The following is a 19,498-nucleotide window of genomic DNA, read 5'->3' as shown; positions in this document are numbered from 1 at the left end:
TAATTCAGTTGCTTGAAGAAGAGGGACACAGGAGAAAAGATTTAAACTATTGGCTAAAATGAGGTGTCTTATTATTGATTTTCATCTATATCCTGTCCCATAATCAGGAATAAACAGTAGCTACACTGCCTTGTATGGCAGCCAGAGCGCTGCTTACTTGCACTTTTAATGATTCCATCAATACCATGTAGATTGAATTAGCAAGGAGAAGTAAACCTTTCATTTCTTTGCCAGACTATATTGGGAAATGAAAATCCGTCATTACTTTTCCTTGCTAGCAATTGTTCCAATATCTGGGATAAAGAAATACATACAGGAAAATGTTAGGGCAGACCAAGTATTAAAAGCTAGGACAGAGCAGGACAAAGGAGGAAGGATAATTCTACTTGTTTGGCAAAGTTACATGAGTTGTCTTACTGACACATCAGGTACTATCTATAGTGGAAATTGAGGCCTGGAGAGGTTAAATGGCATGCCAGTGTCACTTGCTATTTTTCAGAACAAAAATTAGAATCCAGATCTGAATCCTGGTGCAGTGTTCTCTCCTATGCTCTACTGGGCTTTAGTGGGCTAAAGTTCTGAAGCAAGATGTTAAGGGCTAATTGAAATGTGTTTATTCTCCTAGATTCTTTTTCAGCATAGATGGAATCTGAAAAGCACTCAGATATTTAGTGTGTGCTTCCTTCAGCCCTAAATACAGCATTAGCATCAAATCAAGGGTACATTTGTAATAAACCTCAGCAAACCTTACCTGAAGAACCTTTTAAGAAAGTACAGATTTCCAGGTCCTATCACTAGAGATGATTTGGTATATTTGTGATGAGGCATAAGAGGATATTTTCACAAGATTCTCAGGATTCCAGTTCCTGTTCTGAAACCTTTGGAGGTACAACTATATTTAGGCACCACTGCCATAAACTACCAAAAAAAATGTAATTCCTAGAAGCTGTGAAGAATAGTAGTGTAGCTAAGCACAGTGTGTGGACAGTGGGACATCTGCCACCTGCAGTAGGTCTCTGCAGTCACAAAAGCAAATTACATTGGCTTGAACTTCAGTATGCCCGGTTCCACCCTCCAGAAACTTTTGTGTTCTTTGTATAGAATTTAGGAACTTCTGAGGGCCACAAATACACACATTAAAAAAGGTAGATTTTTTGAAGATAAGATTCTTCTAAAAAAGCTTCCCAATGCTTGAGTAGAAAGTATCAGTAGAGGTATCAAGGGAGGAGAGACTAGGTGACCACTAAACTCCTTCAGACTCTTAAAATTACGATTCTTTTCTCAAAGGGGAAGAACGTCAGTGCAGCGATCCCTTCACCTTTAGCTAAAGAATTGGACTGTGCTGCTCAAAATAAAGATCAGTTGGAGGTAGGATGTCCAAGACTGAAGGTAAAGGACTAGTGCAAACTGAAAGTGATGGGGAAACAGACCTACTTGTGGAAGCCATGTAGTGTTCTTCACAGGCTGCTGTTGACTGAAATTCCTATCCTCAAATTAGACTGAAGCTGCTTCCCTTCAGTGAGCAGCCTCTCCTCCCAGGATTCTGGAAAGCACACCTGACTCCAAACCAAGGACTTAGATGCCCTATGTCCAGTGCTGCTGCTGCTTTTACCAGTATCTCTTACCCTTCCTGTTAGAAGAAGTAGAGCTGCTGCCCACCATGATTCTATCACTCCAAACGTATCCCCATGGCCAGGTCTTCCACTTGTAGTCCACTTGATTGTCATATTCATTGCCTTATTTTCCACGAGGAAAATACTTTTACCCATAGTAAAAGCCAAAGACACATATAAAAATAAGATTTTCCTCTTTACTCTCGTCCTTACGTGTCCACAGACTTCATGTAGAGAGGCTGAGCCTTTCGACCACAAAGTGTGTTCTCTGTTGAAGATGTTATAATGATGGGAGAGGGCAGTTGCAGCAGCTTCTAACCAAGTGTCTACAACACATGTACTACTGTTTCCTACCTGTGTCACCTCTGCAAAAAATGGAGCTCTGAGCCCAGTTCTGTGAGCATGGTGTCAGAGCCCTCCAAAGTCCTGAGAAATCAATACCAGGGATCCAAATCTCAGACACCAGTTTGAAGCAATACCTGGATACCAAGACTCAGAGTGAGGATATGGATTTTGGGGGCTGACAGTTTTGCTGATCCTGCCACACTGGCAGGGGCTGAAGTCCAGAAATGGTGTGTAGCTCTAGTCATTCTTATTCACCGCAGCTCTTACTTCACAGTTTTTTCCCTTGGTTTCTTCTGTTTCTTCTGTTCCTCATATTCAAGTATTTTCTGTTGGAAATAGCCTGTGGGTTCAAATACGGGTGTTAGAGGCATCTGATCTGGTCAGGCAGATTATAATGAGCTCAGGAATAAGGATCAGAAATATCCTGTCTGCTCCCCATACTCCCATCCCTGCCAGGATGTCTCTGGCCTCACAGGCTTCTGGAGATCCAGACATTCAGTTTTGTCCAAAAAGGAGCCCATAAACAGAGGATACTTAGCAGGAATTAGCTCTAGACTAAAACAGAGGAAAGGGCTCAGCCCTGTTGGCTAATGGGTAAACCAACTTCCACAAAATGGCAGCCCATTAGACATTTTCTTAGGTTTCAGGTTATGTCATTTCAACTCCACTAATAAAAGTCTACCTACAGCTATTTTGTGGGTTTCTAAAGAGAAGTATTCTTTCTTTCCCCTCCTCTTTATTCTAGAGGTAACCCTCTTTGGGCTTAGACTGATGGGGACTGTTACTGTACCTGCAGGAGGATTCTTGCTCTTCTCGGCTTCCTGGATGAAAAGTGAGAAGAGCTGTGTCTTCACAAACTTCTTCACAAATCGGCGGTTGGTCTTGGAGGTCAGAGCCTTACAGAAGGATCTTTCTTGGAAGTGGCCTTGCCCATTTGCCTCCCGCTTGATATAGGAAGCATAATGGCCCACAATCTTGACAAAGAACTGTACAAAGGGGCCTGAAACATGCTCGTTGATTTGTTCTGCAGCTGCAGGAGATATAAAGGCCATCTCAGAGGGTAGCAGAAGGATGAAATTACCCAAACTCACCTTCAAGAATGGCTTTCTTGCAGGCAGAAAGCTCCTGGGGAAAGCCATAGGGTAGGGTTCATAATTACTGACTGAGATGGGAATCTGGGTATGAGTTCTCTGCCATTGCTTAGGAAGAATACAATCCCAAATTCAGACTTGACCTAGGTTCTAGGCCTCTAGGGCTGGTCTAGGACTACTGAGTGAGTTCATTTTAGTTCTGGAAGGGAATGATTGAGAAGCATGCCATTGCACTGCCTGGAGAGACCCAAAATAAGAGTAAGGACTTACTCTTTAACTCACTGATCCCCTGACCAAGAGAGTCTAAGATGTCATCCTGAAGCTTCGGTGGCAGGATGTCTTTTTCATCACCAACCTAGAAGAGGACAGAGCTCCGAGGTCAAGCAGGAAGGAAGTGTGGAGTGAAGGTGGTTGGCAGAAAAGCATAAGGAGGGCATGAATTCTACACCCCCACTCCACCCACAAATAGCCACATAGGACAGAAACAACATAAGCTGTTTCTTGGCCTTTAGTTTGACTCTAGACATTAGCAAGGGATCCTCTCCATCCCGGTGGTACTTGATTTATATCCCTTGCTTAAAAGGCACTATCACTGATTGTCTTATAGTGAAGTCATATGTGTTTATGTCCATGGGCTCCTTGAGAGAGATGTGGTCTTTTTAGCACAGATTCTCACTCAACAAAGAACTTAAATGTTTGTTTAAATAAGTGGAACATGGATGAAACTAGAGTGGTAGAGTTGGTGATAGGCCTGCAGGGGATCTGAACCCAGACACTTACCGACATTAAGAAGGTTCCTTCACAAAGATTGACCAGCAGGACCTGAAATAAACATAGACTGGCTTTCTCTGGTCCTCTTTCTTCATAGACCTCCAGAGGATTTACCGTCTTGATTTCTGCCTGTGGCTGTATCTTTCAGCCCAGGTAGCAACAAAATCAATATCTTCAGTTCTCATTTCCTATCTAGCATTCTCCTTTCTCACCATTCCCCTCTGGAAATCTCAGTTCCCTTCCTGAGGAAAGGGTGTGGGTGTTTGTAGGAAGGGAGTAGGAGAAAGAGCTAAGGTAGAAGGGAAATACAAGATGGAGAAATCACAGCCAGTCACTCCCTTAATAAAACATTGACTGCAGAAATTGCTTCTACATGGAGCATTTAGTACATTGTTCACATAAATGCTTTACACGTTTGATCTCAAGCAACAGTCCCATGAGGCAGATACAATCTCCATTTTGAAGATGAGGAAACAGACCCAAAGAAGCTGCCCGAGGTCATACTATGCTGCTAATAAGAGAACCAATTTTTTTCCAAGCCTAGACTGATATTCTTGAGATTGCATTCCTCTCTCTACAATTCCCCTTCAACTCCCTGCTCTCTAGAACAGAGACCAACATCTTTATTTTTTTCATGCTTGCAACAACTTATGTACAATTTTCTATTAGAAAAACTCCTGCCTCTCATGGTGGCTCACGCCTGTAATCCCAGCACTTTGGGAGGCCGAGGCGGGTGGATCACGAGGTCAGGAGATCAAGACCATCCTGGCTAACACGGTGAAACCCTGTCTCTACTAAAAACACAAAAAATCAGCCGGGTGTGGTGGCGGGCACCTGTAGTCCCAGCTACTCCAGAGGCTGAGGCAGGAGACTGGCGTGAACCCGGGAGGCGGAGCTTGCAGTGAGCCGAGATCGCACCACTGCACTCCAGCCTGGGCGACACAGCGAGACTCTGTCTCAAAAACAAAAAAACAAAAAAACCAAAAAAACCTACCTCACAGCTTTGGGCCTTCCAGCAGGAAACAGCAAAGGAAGAAAATGAAGGGTCAACAGGAAGAGGAAAGGAAAGGAAGTGAGCAGACCATGTGTCTACAGTCCTCAAGTGAGATAAGCACTGGGTTGGAACTTGGGGGACCTGAGTTTTAGCACGGGCCCCATCACTGCCCAGGGAGCCTTCAGTCTAGACCAGAGATTACAAATAGGCATCCTGCTGGCTGATTCCAACCAGCAGATCTGTTTCTTTGATCTTCACAGTATTTTTAAGTAATTGATTTGGTTTCCAATATTTAAACTGGACTATCTCACATAAAGTTTGGATTTGGGGCTTCTCCTGAAAAGTCAGGAGATCTAACACTGGGTCCACATTTCTAAAGGACAACACTCAGATGGAACTGAGTAGCAGTTGCCTGCTTTAGGCAGGGCATGTTCCCACCAGTTTACCGTAATTTCCCAAATCATGTATTGGTCATTTAAATGCCCGCTGGGCCTCTCTTTTCCGTTTGTGACCCTTGGTCTTGACAATAGAGAGAATGATCCCTCCATTGTCCCTTCTTCCAAATACAAGGAAAGAGAGAGTGGAAAGTATGCCAAAAAATAGAGCATGCACTGTAATTATCTGTCATCGGGGAGAAAAGTTGAACTAGTCCAGGCCTGAAACCACTTGTATACATAGGCTCAGATGCCTTCATGAAGGGAAGACTGTTCCTTTGAGGGATTGGGGGCAGAGAGTGTGTATAAATAATTTGTTTTTCAAGATTGTTCCCAGAAATCTTTCCAGTATTTGGGCATATTATTGTCTGTGGAGTAATCCCTTACCAAAAGCCAGAGTCTGACTGGCCATCAGGAGAGGAGCCACGGCTTCCAGGGAGCTGGAGCTGCAGAGTCAAGAAGTTTCATAATTTCTGGGGTTGGAACATTTAAATGTTTACTGCTAAACATGGGGCTAATACTCTGTCCCAGTTAGTCACAAGGCTAAAGCTGGTTCAAAGGGCATGTGTACTCAGCAGTCCTCAGGAAGGATGAGGGGGCCGGTGGAGCAAAGAAGGGAAACACAGCCTTCTTCTTTACTTTGCAGCAATGGTTTCTATAGGAGGAGATTTGGTTTTATCTGTGCTAGGTTCCACTGTTGTCTATGTGGCCTTGGATTAGTCTCTGGAGCTCAGTTATCTCTTGGAGTGAGTCAATGGTTATGGCCAGGGCAGATATTCCCAAGTCCCTCTTCCGTCTTGAGATACAGTAACATACTATCTTTTGAAAGTCCCTACTGACAACTCTAAAGCACATGTTTTGAGTTATTTTTCCAACAGTGGGGATAGATTTACGCTTTTAATGCCCATTTTCACAACTGAGTTCTCTGGTGTGTCTGGTGCACTGCCAAGATGTAAGAAGCTAACAAAATCAAAGAGGATTCAGACCTATATCCTCATTAGCCACCTTAGCTCTGAGCTACTCAGAAAGACGACTTGCTGTAAAAATCTGCATTTTTAAGACTCATAGTTTGCCAGAGGACCATGTTAGCTCAATTCCAAGGAATTCAAATACATTCCAGTGGGGTGTGTGTTGTATAGACCAGCTGTGTCATACATTTGGATGAGATGGGACACCCCGAAGACTGCTCATTAGGGCCAGCTGGCATAGAACAGTCTGCTCACCCCTGAATAAGCTATTCACTGCCCCTTATGCCTAAAGGGGAATCCTTCAGAAAGGAGCCTGCATTTATTGAGCATCACCTGTGTGTCGGGTGCCAGGTTAGGAGCTCTAGGCAGGTGGTTTCCCCCAGAATCCTTAGGAAGTGAACACTGTTATCCCCATTTTAGAGATGAGAAAGCTCAGGCTTAAAGAGGTAAGGTAACTTGCCCCTAATCACACAGCTGTAAGCAGCAGAGCTGGGATCTGAATCCCACTCTACCTGGCTCCAAATCATGCACTCTTCTTGCCACATCATACCTCTTCCATAGGGCTGTCCATGACCTCCTGCTGGAAGCGCATTTGTACTCCAACCATGAATGGGGTGGGGCAGCAGACGGTGGCCAGAAGGCTCTCAGGGACAACAGGGATGTAGGTGTGCGCCCAGCTGAAGGGGTAGAGCAGTGCGGCAGCAGCATGGATGCACTGAGACAGGGTGCTGGGACAGAGCACAGAGGATGAGAGTCAGGGGGCCCCTGCACCACCATGCTACACACCCCTCATCGCCCACCACCAACAGCAGCTAGAGCAGTGCTGCCCGTGCCCATGGCAGAAAGGCAAGTCTGGGGGCCATGCTGGTCACAGAGCTTGAACGTACATTGCTGGGAGGGAGGGACAGAAACTAGAGAGTCTGAGGCTTCACTATCAAGAAGGGCCTTGATTTGACCCTTCTTTTCCCAGTTAGTCTTCTCAACTTACTACTGGCCAAAAATAAAAGCGACTCTGAAGAGAAGAGGGAAGAAGAGTTGCCTTCATTCAAGGAGATAATTGATTGAGCCCCTAGCCTGTGCTCACAACTGTGAGCATACCTCACAGATGTGGATACCAGGAAGAGTAAGACACTGACCCTGCTTTTAAGGAATTCACAGTGTAGTTAAGAGACAAACATGTGAGCAAGCACTGGAGGCTCAGCCGAGAGGCAAAGCCTTTTTACCTCTCTATGTCTATCCACCCTCATCCCCAGCCTTTGCCCCCACACAGCCCCCTCTGGGCACACTCGAGGTTATTAAAGATTCCCAGGTTGCTGCCTGAGTAGCTTGGGAAATTCCCAGGTTCTAGGAACCTCTGCCCAGCAATTCCTACACGGAAAGTCCCACAAAGGTGCCTCCTCAAGACTTTCCAGTGAAGCATTTCTCGTCACTCCTGCCCAAGTCACAACTTGGACCCTACTCCTCTCGCCACCACATACACACAGTCCCACTCTCTGTCTTTCTCTTTTATCCCCTGGCTTTCATGGCTCTTCTTTACTCCAGCCAAATTGCCTCAAAGTCAAGGCCAATAAAAGCACAGATGCGGGAATCCTTGTTTCAGTTCTGGGTTTCAAGCTGGCACTTCCTGAATTAGCAAAATTGAGTCTCTGAGAGGCTAGCTGACTGGAAGTCCCCTCCCTGTCCGAGCTTCAGGGAGCTGAAAAACTCAGTGTGGGAAGGAAGTGGGGAGTGGTGGGATTTCCCTGAAGAAAGTAAACGGCTGAGAGGTGAATCCTGCCGACCTCCACTTCCCAAACACTGATCTGAGGAGGAAAGGCAGAATCCCAGCTCTAGCCACACAGGAACTTCTGGTTTCCATTCAAGGCTGGGAGTGAAAGAGCTATTTCCAAAGCAAAAGATGATGCCACTCCCTTCAAGGATTACCTACAACTAGTTCCTTTTTGGTTATCACCCATTTTTACAGAATCTTCAACACAGAGACCCCACTGCTTGCCCAAGTTTCCTTTCCTCTGAAACCCATGACATTCATCTGCCCCTCTGACTTCTGTTGAGTCCCTAACATCCTTTTCTTCTTCCCTAAAAGATAAAAGCAGGGTTGTCAACCTAAAATCACTGGTTTTCTCCCTCCCCAGGTATGAATAGAAGGTCCACCCCTACCCCTACTGTTTTATGACTTTTTTCATTCTCCATTCTATTACATCTCCCCATGTCCTTCTCAGATCTGAAGCCCCTAAGAGGTAGAGACCATGGCACAATAGTACCCTGCTTCCACTACACACAGGGATATACTCAACTGTGAACTTAACAGAAGCTAGCACTCAGCAATATGTGCTCAGCAGGGTGTTAGGTACCTAATGTGCATTATTTCATTTAATCCTCACCACAACCTTATGAGGTAATCACAATCATTATTTCCATTTTCAAGAAGTTAACAAACTAACTTAATGGGAACCTCATAGCTAAAGGTAGAAGAACTGGATTTAAACCTCCTAATTCTGCTGATTTCAATCCCTGTGCTTTCAACCACTATGTAATTCCACATCCCCTTCAGGTGAAGGACCTTGTCCTGTTTGTATCTTCCCAATGCTTGGCATCTGGCAACCAGTTGACACACAATAAATGTTTGTTGAATGAGTATCTACCTCCTGCCCTGTTCTCCACCCTCCCTCAGCCTTGCAAGGGCAGAATCATGTCTGCATCCACCCTAACTGGTCCCACCCGGGCTGTCCCAGGAATACTTCCTGTCCTTCCCCAAGCTAAGTCAGGAGCATTCCTCAGGCCCAGGCAGCAGTCCTGTGTGGAGGAAGAGGCAGTGGGGGTGGTTCAAAACAGCTGTTTCTCTTGGTTTAAAGAACAAGGAGCTAGAAACAGGAGGGTGGGCGCATGGACCCTACAGCCCATTTTCCTTGGATAACCTCCAGTCTGTTCCCTTGAACCCAGGGATGCTGGGCAGTTCAGGTGAGCCGTTCAGGGGCTGGGCCCACCTGAGACCTTCCGCCAGGAAGATGATTTTTCTCTCCAGCACGGCAGAGGCAAAGATCTGAAGTATCTGTTCAAAACTGAGACAGTGCAATAGAGAACTAAAATCCACATGTTCTAGGTGGGAGTCCAGGGGCCGTGTCAGTGAAATGAACTGTGGGGAAACCAGAGAGAGAGAAGGTGTCACTACACTGCAAGATCATGCAGACCCCGAGGTGCTGGGCCTCTACCAGCCTCTATTCCTTCTGCCCCCAGGAGTGAATCTGGCCCTGTCTCTCTGTCCCCCTGCTAATTGGCTGGAGGACAGCACTGATGTGATCTTGAATATGGCCCATAATGTCCTGCACCCTCCCTCACTCGCCTCCCCGAGCACACGCCCCTCTCTCACTGTGCTTCACCACATGGGCTTCTGTTCCTTGAGCAATCCCATCTTTCCTGCCTGCAGCCTTCACAATGAGGGCCCTCCTCCTGCACTGCTCTGCTCCCTTCATTCTTACCCTCTTTCAGGTCACAGAGGCCCCCCCTTGGCCATGTGATACTTTCCCATCTTCTTCTTATGTAGCACCCTGTTTTGTTTTTTTTTCTTTCATCACAGTTACATAATTTCTAATTCAACATGCACTGGTGTGTTTATTTAACATCTATTCTCCCCACTGGACTCACAGCTCCAAAAGGTCAGGGACCACATTCATTTTGGTCACCACTGTATTCCCAGAAAATAGTATAGCTTGGCACACAGCCAGCATTAAGCACTTATTTTTTGAGAAAGTGAAAATTTCTAGCCTCTCCCCTTATTTTCCTGTGGGGAAGCCAAGGTTCAAAGGGGCACACAGACTATTCAGAGTTCCAGAGGTCAGGACTGGAATTCTTAGAACAGTGTTCTACCTGCTGCCTCAGTGTGCTTGGTGCCTTAAAACAATAGCATTCCCCTGTGCATGGGTGGAGACTCGGAGGTGGGGATGGATGATAAGAAATGGACAGATGGACGCTGTAAGGTAGAGACAGGACAAACAAAGGAGAGTGGAAGGGGTGTAGGGGCAAGTGGCAGTCTGAGGGCTGAGGGAAAAGTCCTTTATAGCACCAGAAGCCTCAACTTACATGTTTTATTTATTATAAATAAAAGTCTTGGTGGCTTGAGCAGTAACTAGGTGCTTGTGGGTATCAAGTTAGAAGGATCAGAAAATCTGGGTTTGATTTCAGCTTTGTCCATTCTAACCAAGTCCCAGTCCCCATCTGGCTCAGTTTCTCTGTACTTTAACCTGGTTAATGGAAGAACAGTGGTGAGAGGTGCCACAGATGCCTACCCTCTCCAGCTAGGGAAGGTCTCACCCATTTTGCTAACCCACCTCAGTGCCTGAGTCGGGGATGAAGCTCTTGAGAGTGACAGTCTTCCCAGGAGCAGGGAAGGCTGCCTCTCGGAGGCCCTGCATGAACGGGTAGATGACAGCCATGGAGATCTGATGTCTCTTCTCCACTTCATCCAGGATCTGCAGGGAAAAGAACCACGGGAGGCACGGCTCAAAGGGACAATACCAGGCAGGTGGAAGAGACTCTACTTACCCCTGAGCGTCATAATGTTCTCATACTGGTTCAGCTGATCCTCATGTATCTTCTAGGGCCCTCCACGAACTGGTCCTCTCCCTCCCTGGCAGAGGCTGGGCTCATGCTAAATAATCTGCAGTTTATCTCCCACATAAGACCTGCCTTTTTCCAGCTTCCTTTTTATTATCTCTCTACAAATCCATATTCTTCCCCTCTCCTAACACCAACATAAAAGCACCTCCCTGGGAAGTCATCCCGGAGTAAACTCATCACCCATGATGGTACCATGTCCACTCATGCTGGTTGGAGCAGGAGGCTAGAAGCCTAAGCCTCTTGGTACCACTCTGTCCTCCAACTCCCACTGTAGATTCCCGAGGTCAGAGACTGCCTCCATCCCTAGGAGCACTGCACAAAGGAATGCTCTGCCCAAGCAAAAGCTGACAGAGTTTCCTCCCCTCCTCCTCCAAAGGTCCTGCTGGGGTCAGAGCATAATGAAGTCCTTTCTGGTCACCAGTGGATGGCATGGGCCCCATGGATTCTGCTCAAATTCTGTCTCAGATGCACTGGCACTCAAATTAGCTCCAAGAGAAGTCCTGGGGACCTCAACTGTTCTTCTACCCTTGAAGGAGTCAGAATGGGTCTTATAACTCCTTCACATTTGTTTAGTGCTCTGCCTTTTATAAAGAGTCTTCTCATATATCACCTCATTTAAGCCTCACGCCACCCAGTGAGATAGGAAGGTGAGATTATTATATCCATTCGATGGATGAGGAAATTGAAACTCAGGGCAGAAGTTTCTTCTGCTTGTCCTACTTCAACTACTTTCTTACTTGGCTAGAGTGGGAACAGTAGCTGTCTCTGCAAGAGGTCCAGTCCCCTAGATTCAATTTCCACTTTTCCCTTAAGTCAAGTGCATGCCCCTTTGCCTCAGTTTTCCCAAGTGTGCTTTAATGCTGACTCTGGCTATGGGAGAAGAGCTCCACTAAGAGCTTAGTTGCACAGGCAGGGTTGGCAGCCAGAGACAGCCTGGAATATGGGCAGGACAAACAGGCCCTGAGGAATCCTGTTCTATCCCTACCTTGGAGAACAAGCCGAAGCAGCCGATGCAGCTGATGATGCAGTACACTTTGGGAAGGCGAGGGCCAGGGCCGGCAGGCTGGGGAGGGACAGAGAGGCTCCTTCAGTGCTGCAGCCTCCCCAAGGGCTTCTGCCAACTGGGTATGAAGGAGCACAAGGCTGAGGGCTGGGGAGGGGGATTTATGGGGAATGGTGGGTGCAGCAGGGAGGTCAGAATGGCCACCAGCATCAAAAGAAGAAATCCTTGAGGGTACTGGGTGAGTTGGTGGGCAAGCGCTGCCACCTTCAGTGCCAGCACAATCTGGGGTCAGCAAAGAGGGGTAGCAAGTGTGCCTTAGAGATGAAGAAATGGCTAAGGAGGAAAGCACTGTAAAGGTGACTTGGGGAATCCTCCTGAGACCTAAGATTTGAAACTAATTGTCCAAGTCCCAGCCTCTGCTCTGGGAGGCTCCAGGGGCCAAGGTAAGCAGGCCTGGATAGAGCAGGCAGGGAGAGGAGTTCGTTGTATTGAAAGCCGGAGAGAGCACAGACCAGAGCCTGACCAGCAGGGGGAGAAGGGGCATCAGGTCCTTGTGCTTGTGGGGCTGCAGAGGGAGCACTAGCATGGCAGCAGGTCCTGGGCTGTGCTTTTTCTACAACCAGTGCTGCCAATAAGCCTGGAGTTTTGCAGCTCAGGCTTGAGCAAGCCCAGCCGTGGAGCTGAGCAGACTGCAGAAAGGAAGGGGCAGTTCTGAGCTGCACAGACCAAGAGGCGCCTGCAGTATCCAATCTTTCTGCTCCCATCCACATTGGTCAGAACGAAGGAGAAGGTCTCCCTAAGAAAGAGCAGACAAGGCTTGATTTGTATTGCTCACTGAATTCTAAAACAGGAAAGTGGTCAGCACTAGAGGGTGGAGAGGAGGGCAAAGGGGAGTTGCTGATTAATCATAGGAGTAAGGGCTCACTGGTGTCAGGCCCTAAACACATCATCTCATCTAATTGTCAAAACAACTCTTTGAGGTAGGTTCAGTAATTATCCCCACTTTAAAGATGAAGGAACTGAGGCCAGAGGGTGCTTCTTATTCAAGGTCACTCAACTCATAAATAGTGAAGTCAAAGCTCAAGCAGTCAAATTCCAGGGCTCATGCTAGAAGGGCCTTTGCTACATCGCCTTCTTGGAGGCTAACTGCTTTCTGCTAAGTCCAGCTTGGGCCAGTAGCAGAGTTAAAAGCAGCAACTATTGCTTCTAGGACAGGTGGGAGAATCTGGCTCTTTGGACAGAAGTGACTGATCAAACTGATAGCTCATATTCTTGGCCTTGAGGGACCCCAGGCCAGATGTTTTCAAACAAATCAATTACACTCCCAGGCCGAAAATCAACAAATGACAGCAGTGAGGGAGGCTACAGGAGCCACAGAACTCACACATGTTCCTTCTCCCCAAATCCAATACCCTTGCCCAGGGCTGAGCAATTACCTGGGATACTCGGTGAGTGATGCCCACTCATTCCCATCTGGGAAGCAGAACAAGGGGATAGCTTTGAGCAGCCGCTCCTCCTCCTCCTGCTGACCCCGAAGCAGGTTCTCCCGCTATAAGGTAAAGGAAAAGACAAGTGGATGTGAAGCTGGGGGCAGAGATAGCAGGAGACAGCTTCAGAGCTGGTGGGCTTCCTTTGAGGCTCTAAAGCAGTCTAGGGATAAGCTTCTCCACTAGCATAGGGGCGAAGGGTGCCTTTGCCCATGACTCTGCACAGTTTGCATTCTGGGTCCAGTTGGAACAACTCCAAAGCTGAAACAGCCCCTCCTGGGTCAACTCTACATAAGCTTGAGTTCGACCTCAGTATCGAGATCTACATAGAAAGGGGACAGGGCCATGTTGAATATAGAAAGGCCCTGAAATGGCCCAGGCCCCTGGGAGGACAACATCAGAGAGGTACCACATCAGAGAAGAGAAGCGGCCAGCTCAGTTGGCACACCTGCTAATGAGAAGGATTCCCAACCCTCTACCTGGTGAAGGATCAGACAAGGAGTCTAATGCTTGGGCTCGGGCAGAGGGCTGTGCCTGCCCACCAGTTACAAGGCTGCCCCACTCTTTCCTTCCCACACATCCCAGAGAGGGGATTCATTCTAGGAGTTCTGGCAGAAGGTAAGCTTCTCTGCAGAGAAGGGTGACTGAAAATGGGATTTGGAAGACCTATCAGGTCCCCTAAAAGGCAAAATGTCTAGCCTAGTTTCCCTGCTAGGAAGCCTAGGTCAGTCCCTCACAAAGAAGTTAGACCTAGATTCTGTGGGTGATAACAGAGAACTGGGGCTGTGCTAAGAAGGAAATGGAGAGCAGCGAGCTCAGAGCTCAGGGCAGCTCCAGGCTCAAGCCCCGGTAGGGTAGGGAGAAGGAGGTGGAACCCCCACCCCTACCACCTTCCAAACACCCCAGTCCTCTGGCTGGCCCTGCCCCTCCTTCAGTCCTTACCTTGGGAAATTGGTAGGTGATTATAGGCTCGTAATCATCCTCTGAACGCTTCTTTTTGAGAGAAACCACAAGAAGGTATTCAAAGAAGTGCTGCCCCCCAGCAAAGTTGGGCAAAGAGTGCTCCTGGGCCCTTTCTGGTTCCTTTAAAGCTTCCCCTGAATTGTCCTGGGGTGGTCCTGAAATCAAGCCAGAGCCCATTTAGTATAATCTCATTGATCCATTCCTGGAGTGGAGTCTGTGAGAATCCGGGTGACCTCCACACCTCAAGGCCGCCTTGCCAATGCTGAGATACCTGGATACTGGCCAGAACCACCAGTCACTCAGGATCAGGGCCAAATGGGCAGTTTCCACACCTGCCCTGGTAGACTTGAAACCATGGGGAGCCAAGCAGAGGAAAGAAACCACTGACACAGAAGCCACGGAAATGTGCTGGAGAGGCCACATGGAGGCCAAGGCCCCAGGGTACCACAGAGACTGCCTAACCTGTCGGGTGCTTCTGGCAGTCCTGGAACAATACGGCCTGAGAGTTTAGTTCATACTAAGTGAATAAGAACAGGCCCAAAGGGCATGTGACTGTGACCACACTAGCCCCACAGAGGGCATGACCAGCTCTTAAAAACCAGCAGAGGAAGCCTCCTGACCCAGTCACATGGGAACCATGTGGAGGCCGAGATATAAAGGAAGAGGAGGAAGGAGCATTTCAAGGAAGAAACAGTCCCGCCTAAGAGGGTCACCCTAAAAACAAGGAAGTAGGCAGTCTAGTCCTGACCTGCTCGGAGTTGAAGCAGTCGGCGTTGGAAGAGCCTGAACACCCGGCCTACCACTTGTCCTTCCATCTCTGGGCCTTCAGGACAGAGCAGACTCCCCTCTCCCCTAACACAGACAGACTGGTGACAGAAAGCCTGAGAAAGGGGCTGCTTCGGTCTCCAGCCACAACTCTGTGAAGCCAAGCCACGCGCTGTCTTCCAGAGAGGGAATAGAAGTTTCCATCCTGTGCACCCAGTGGTTGAGCAAGAAGGATGTGACGGGACCCAGGAAAGCAGCAGAAGCCAGCACCAACAGAGTCAGCATCCTGGCACTGCAGCGCAGATCTCAGCTCCTCCCAAGAGCCCCAGGGTGTGGCGAGAGAAAAGGTCATGAGCAAACACCTCTGGCTGAAAGTAGCCGGAAAGGCCTGGCTACTTATGGGCTAAGGGTTTTGAATCTGGGCTGCAGATTGTGCAGAGAGTTAATTTACAACCTTAGAACAGTGGACAATGCTTGATAGTGTCAGACTGTGGGCACTGGAAACTGGCTGGTCTCAGGATAGGGATCCTACACCTCCAACACTTGGATTGCTGACCTTTCACTTCTCAACTTGGTCAACAGAAGTCAAAAACCCCAGCAAGGCCACCTGCTGAATTCTAGAACTTCCAGGACTTCCCGACCTAGAGCACATGGCCAAACACTTTCTGCAGCCAGGATGCCACTGCCCTCCCCTGATTAAGATAAATAGACTTGGCCTAATAATTATCCAAATAGATTAATTCTTCCAACAAAAGAAAGAGTTCTGGAAGTCAATACCCAATAGCCTTCTTTCCTGATGGTGCAGTAGAGAGCAAAATCCATCTCTAAGCCCAGAGTTCGTGATATTTTGGAAATAGCTACAATGGTGAATTTCACCCCCTGGAGAGTTCTGTCACTGGCACTTGTTCCAGGGTTCCAGCAGAGTCCCTCTTCTCAAATAGGAAGCACTGGCTCAGAAGACTGTCCCCAGCTTAAGGTAGGGGACTGATTGCACCAGCAGCCTGAGGGTGATTCCATGGCAGTGGAAAACATCCGGGTGATCTCCACCCAACCCCCACGCCTGCTCAGCCTTCCTCCGGGTCAGGCCAGGTCAGCTGTTCTGCCCAAGCTACAGGCACAGCTGCTAGCCCACTGCTGTGTCTGGAGACTAGGTAAGAGAGAAGGAATAGCAAAAAAATCACCTTGGATTCTCACAGAAACCCCTGAATGAGTAAATACAGGGAAGGCTTTTACCAGGAAGCTGCCTCAAAGGGAAAGCAGGGGGCAAAAGGGTTTGACGCCAGTGTTTGCCACTCCTGCTAAGAATAAGCACCCCTCTGGAAGAGAGTGGGGTGCTAGGATAGGGAAAACAGCTGCTTTGCTCCTAAGAGCTCTAGACCTGGCTTCTGTGGGACTAGAAAAAGCCAGGACTCACGGCCAAACTCATGTACAGTAAAGAAAGATGTTCAAATGCTGTAATGGGTGAGAAGAGCGAACTAGAACACTTGGAGCTGGCACCACACCTTACTTGCAAGCTGCACAGACTTGTTGCACAAGCCTTACCACCTGTTTGAGGAACAAGCATCTTCCTGATACAGATGGGGAAACTGAGGCATAAAGTAATTCAAACGCTATTAAAATTGACAGGATTTGTTGGGAATGGGGATTAGGAAAGCTCCAAATTCATGCTCCTGCCTTCTGGATGCATTTGACATCAAATACCCCACAGAGGTTTTCAAAGGACATTGAGAAACAGAATCTTATCACTGATCATTCCAGATTCTAATGAAATTATGCCTTTCCCTAAATCCTTTGGGCTGCGTTTTCAGATCATTTTCTTCTGCTTTATCAAGCAAGCCAAGAGAATAGCAAAATTAATAAATCATTGACAAAAGAAAGTAATTAGACTTTTGGGATGAGGCCCAAGAAATGCAGCAAAAGACTGTTTTCTCCCCTCTTTCAAAAGGTGTTATCCACAGGAGAGAAAAGCGTAAGAGAAAACTAACCTCCATCAAACTCATGTTTCATATAAGGCATCTCATTTAATCTCCAGTGCCCTAGAAAGGAATTATTATCCAGAGTTTTAGTTGAGGAGGGAGCCACCCTTTCTAGGGAAGTCAGGAATCTGGTTACACTTGTTCCTCCACCAGAAAGCCTCTCCCACACACACCTGACTGAAGTCCCAGATCTGTCTAGAACATAGGTGAGGGGACCTTCTGGAACCTTGATCTGGGAAGCTGGCCCATCCCTTCCAGCTCAGCTGCTCTCAACCCAGGACCACCACCACATCACTCCTTGTCACCAGGATACACACACACACACACACACACACACACACACACACTCCCTCCTAATACACAACTGTCCTGGGGCCAGAAAGGCAAAGGAGGAAGGGGGAGAATCCCCAGGCAAGTGGAGGATGGTATGGAAGATGAAGAGGGCATATGCTCCTGGCCCTACAAGTGTTAGGCCTCAGTTCTTACAGTTCCTCAGTATCAGGAAGCTCCTCCAGGCACAATCAGGAAGTGCCTGGTGTTGGGGCAGGGGTGGGTGGGAACAACTGGAATGTCTCCTCTGGGCTGCAGGGGGCAGACCCCTTCCATTCACACAGATGTCCCAGGGTCTGGGAAGACCAGGACAGACCAGGCCAGTGCTCTCCAGAGAAGAGAGAATGTCAGCCTCATCCTGCCTTCTGCTCCCACCACTGCACGGTCCCAGGCCTCTGCCCCAAACTGTGGTCTCTGACCTCTCCCTGATGGTGCAGATGGAATGGCCAGATATTGGAGATCTGTGTCTAGAGAGGACACTACAAAGAGGGAAGGAGCAGGGTGTGGCAGGAGGAATGGCAACAGGAGGAAGAGCAGATCACTCAGAGGTCACTGCAGTTCAAAGAAGGGTGCACTGACCTCACTCCCTGAGGTCCCCCCAACTCTGGGGCTTGGGCTAAGAGAGGGGCTCACTTGGCCTCCTGGCGTGCCAATGTTGGAAAGGGCAGGTTGTCTGGGAATGGCCCCTGCTCTTTGCTCCTCAGACAGTAGGACCTCTGGGCAAAGTATCTAAGCCACACAAATATTTGCCGAATGAATGAATAAATGAATGAATTTCTAACTGCCCTCCTTCCAACCCCAGGGCTCTGCTAAGAAAGAAAAGAAGGTGCTTCTTTAACTTAGAAGTTGACTTCTAATTTAATCCCCATAATCCTGGACGGGGGAATTATGTCCATTTCACTGTTGCGGGGCTGAGGGAAAGGGAAGGGGTGCCCTGTCTGGGCGACACGCTGGAAAGCAGCAGCTGCGCAGGTTCTACCGCCGCTCCGCTGGAGGCCACACTCTGAAGGGCACCTGGCCGAGGGTGGGTGGGGGTGGTAACGTCATCGGGGAGACCTGTGTTTGTGGCCGGTGGCTATCTGCGGGGCAGGGGCAGGGGCGCTGGCTCCGAGGAACTGGGCAAAGACCACGGAGGACTCCCAGGGCGGCGAGGTGGGGCGGGGCGGCGGGCACGCCGGGAGCTGAGGCAGTGCCTCTGGGAGGACACCACAACCGGGGCGCTTTCAGGCACACTGCGGTTGCACCACAAGCTTCCTGGATGGAAGGACACGTGGCCCCGGGGCCCCACAACGGCTTCCTGTGTCCCGCCGCCTCCTCCTCGCCCCCGCAGGCCTGGCCTCGCCGTCCCCGCCCCCCCAACCTGACCCTCTTCCCCTCTCAGCGCGCTCCCTCCCGCTCACCTGCCCCCGCGCAGCCTCCTGAGTCCCCCTCCAACTGCTCCCGGATCTCGACGCCCCGTGCCGCCCTCCACCGGGCCCCAGCCGCCAGCCCTAGCCCCGGCTCCCCGGTGCCCACGCCGTCCCCCCGCGCTCTCCCCGGCCGGCACTAACCCCCATGGCCGCGCTTCAGTCTCAGGCTGGCTCGAAGGCGGCGGCCGAGCCCATCCATGGCCCCTGGAGTGCCCGGCTCCCGCTCCCAGCTCCGCGCTGGCCCAGCCCCCCTATCCTTGACCTCCGCGGGTCCGACACTTTCACTTTCACGCGGGGGGAGGCCTAGGGGACAGGTTCGGGGCGGCGCGGCGCACCTTCCGGACTCCGGCCCAACCCCCGGGCGCACCTGGGCGGGCCCGCTCTGCCCTCGCCCTGGGCAGGGCAGCGTGGGGTGGAAGAGGGCGCTCGACGCGCGTCCGGGACTGGGCGGCGCCACCTCGTTCCCACCCTCCGTGGGGCTCCCGGGGAGGCTTGACTTAGCGAACACCCTGCAGTCCGCAAAAGCGCATGTCCTGGCTGAAATCATCGTCTTCCAGGTGGCCCCAAACGGATCCCAAAAGGGGCAGAGTTTTCAGTCCTCACACCTCTCCAACCCCTCCACCTCTCCCTTTGCAACTGCTTTAGCCCTTCGACCATCTCCAGGTCTCTTGCCCTACTTGTCCTCTCACTCTCGGAGTTCCTGAGGAGGAACTGGAGATGCGGATTAGGGACCCG

General features: G+C 49.3%; 1 protein-coding gene across 2 annotated transcripts; it reads right to left on the bottom strand.

Moving 5' to 3' along the window:
• Positions 1-1,790: 1,790 nt before the first annotated feature.
• DENND2D (DENN domain containing 2D) lies at positions 1,791-19,287 on the bottom strand. 2 transcript variants are annotated; one of them, XM_016925738.3, is made up of 12 exons: positions 18,905-19,287; positions 14,263-14,438; positions 13,270-13,382; positions 12,560-12,629; positions 11,816-11,893; positions 10,542-10,682; positions 9,201-9,349; positions 6,767-6,944; positions 3,830-3,871; positions 3,320-3,404; positions 2,749-2,988; positions 1,791-2,298 (listed from the first exon to the last, which is right to left on the bottom strand). In XM_016925738.3, exons 1-12 carry the CDS (start codon positions 18,960-18,962, stop codon positions 2,222-2,224), a joined length of 1,407 nt encoding a protein of 468 aa, XP_016781227.1. In that variant the 5' UTR covers positions 18,963-19,287; the 3' UTR covers positions 1,791-2,221. The 2 variants fall into 2 exon arrangements, with proteins under 2 accessions (XP_016781227.1, XP_001160938.1); XM_001160938.7 differs by lacking the exon at positions 18,905-19,287 and adding an exon at positions 15,032-15,309.
• Between the last annotated feature and the right edge of the window lie 211 nt (positions 19,288-19,498).

The sequence above is a fragment of the Pan troglodytes genome, chromosome 1 (genome assembly GCF_028858775.2).
Source record: "Pan troglodytes isolate AG18354 chromosome 1, NHGRI_mPanTro3-v2.0_pri, whole genome shotgun sequence".
Classification (NCBI taxonomy): domain Eukaryota; kingdom Metazoa; phylum Chordata; class Mammalia; order Primates; family Hominidae; genus Pan; species Pan troglodytes.
The sequence above is the reverse complement of the archived record's forward strand: the minus strand, read 5'-3'. Positions and strand labels throughout refer to the sequence as shown.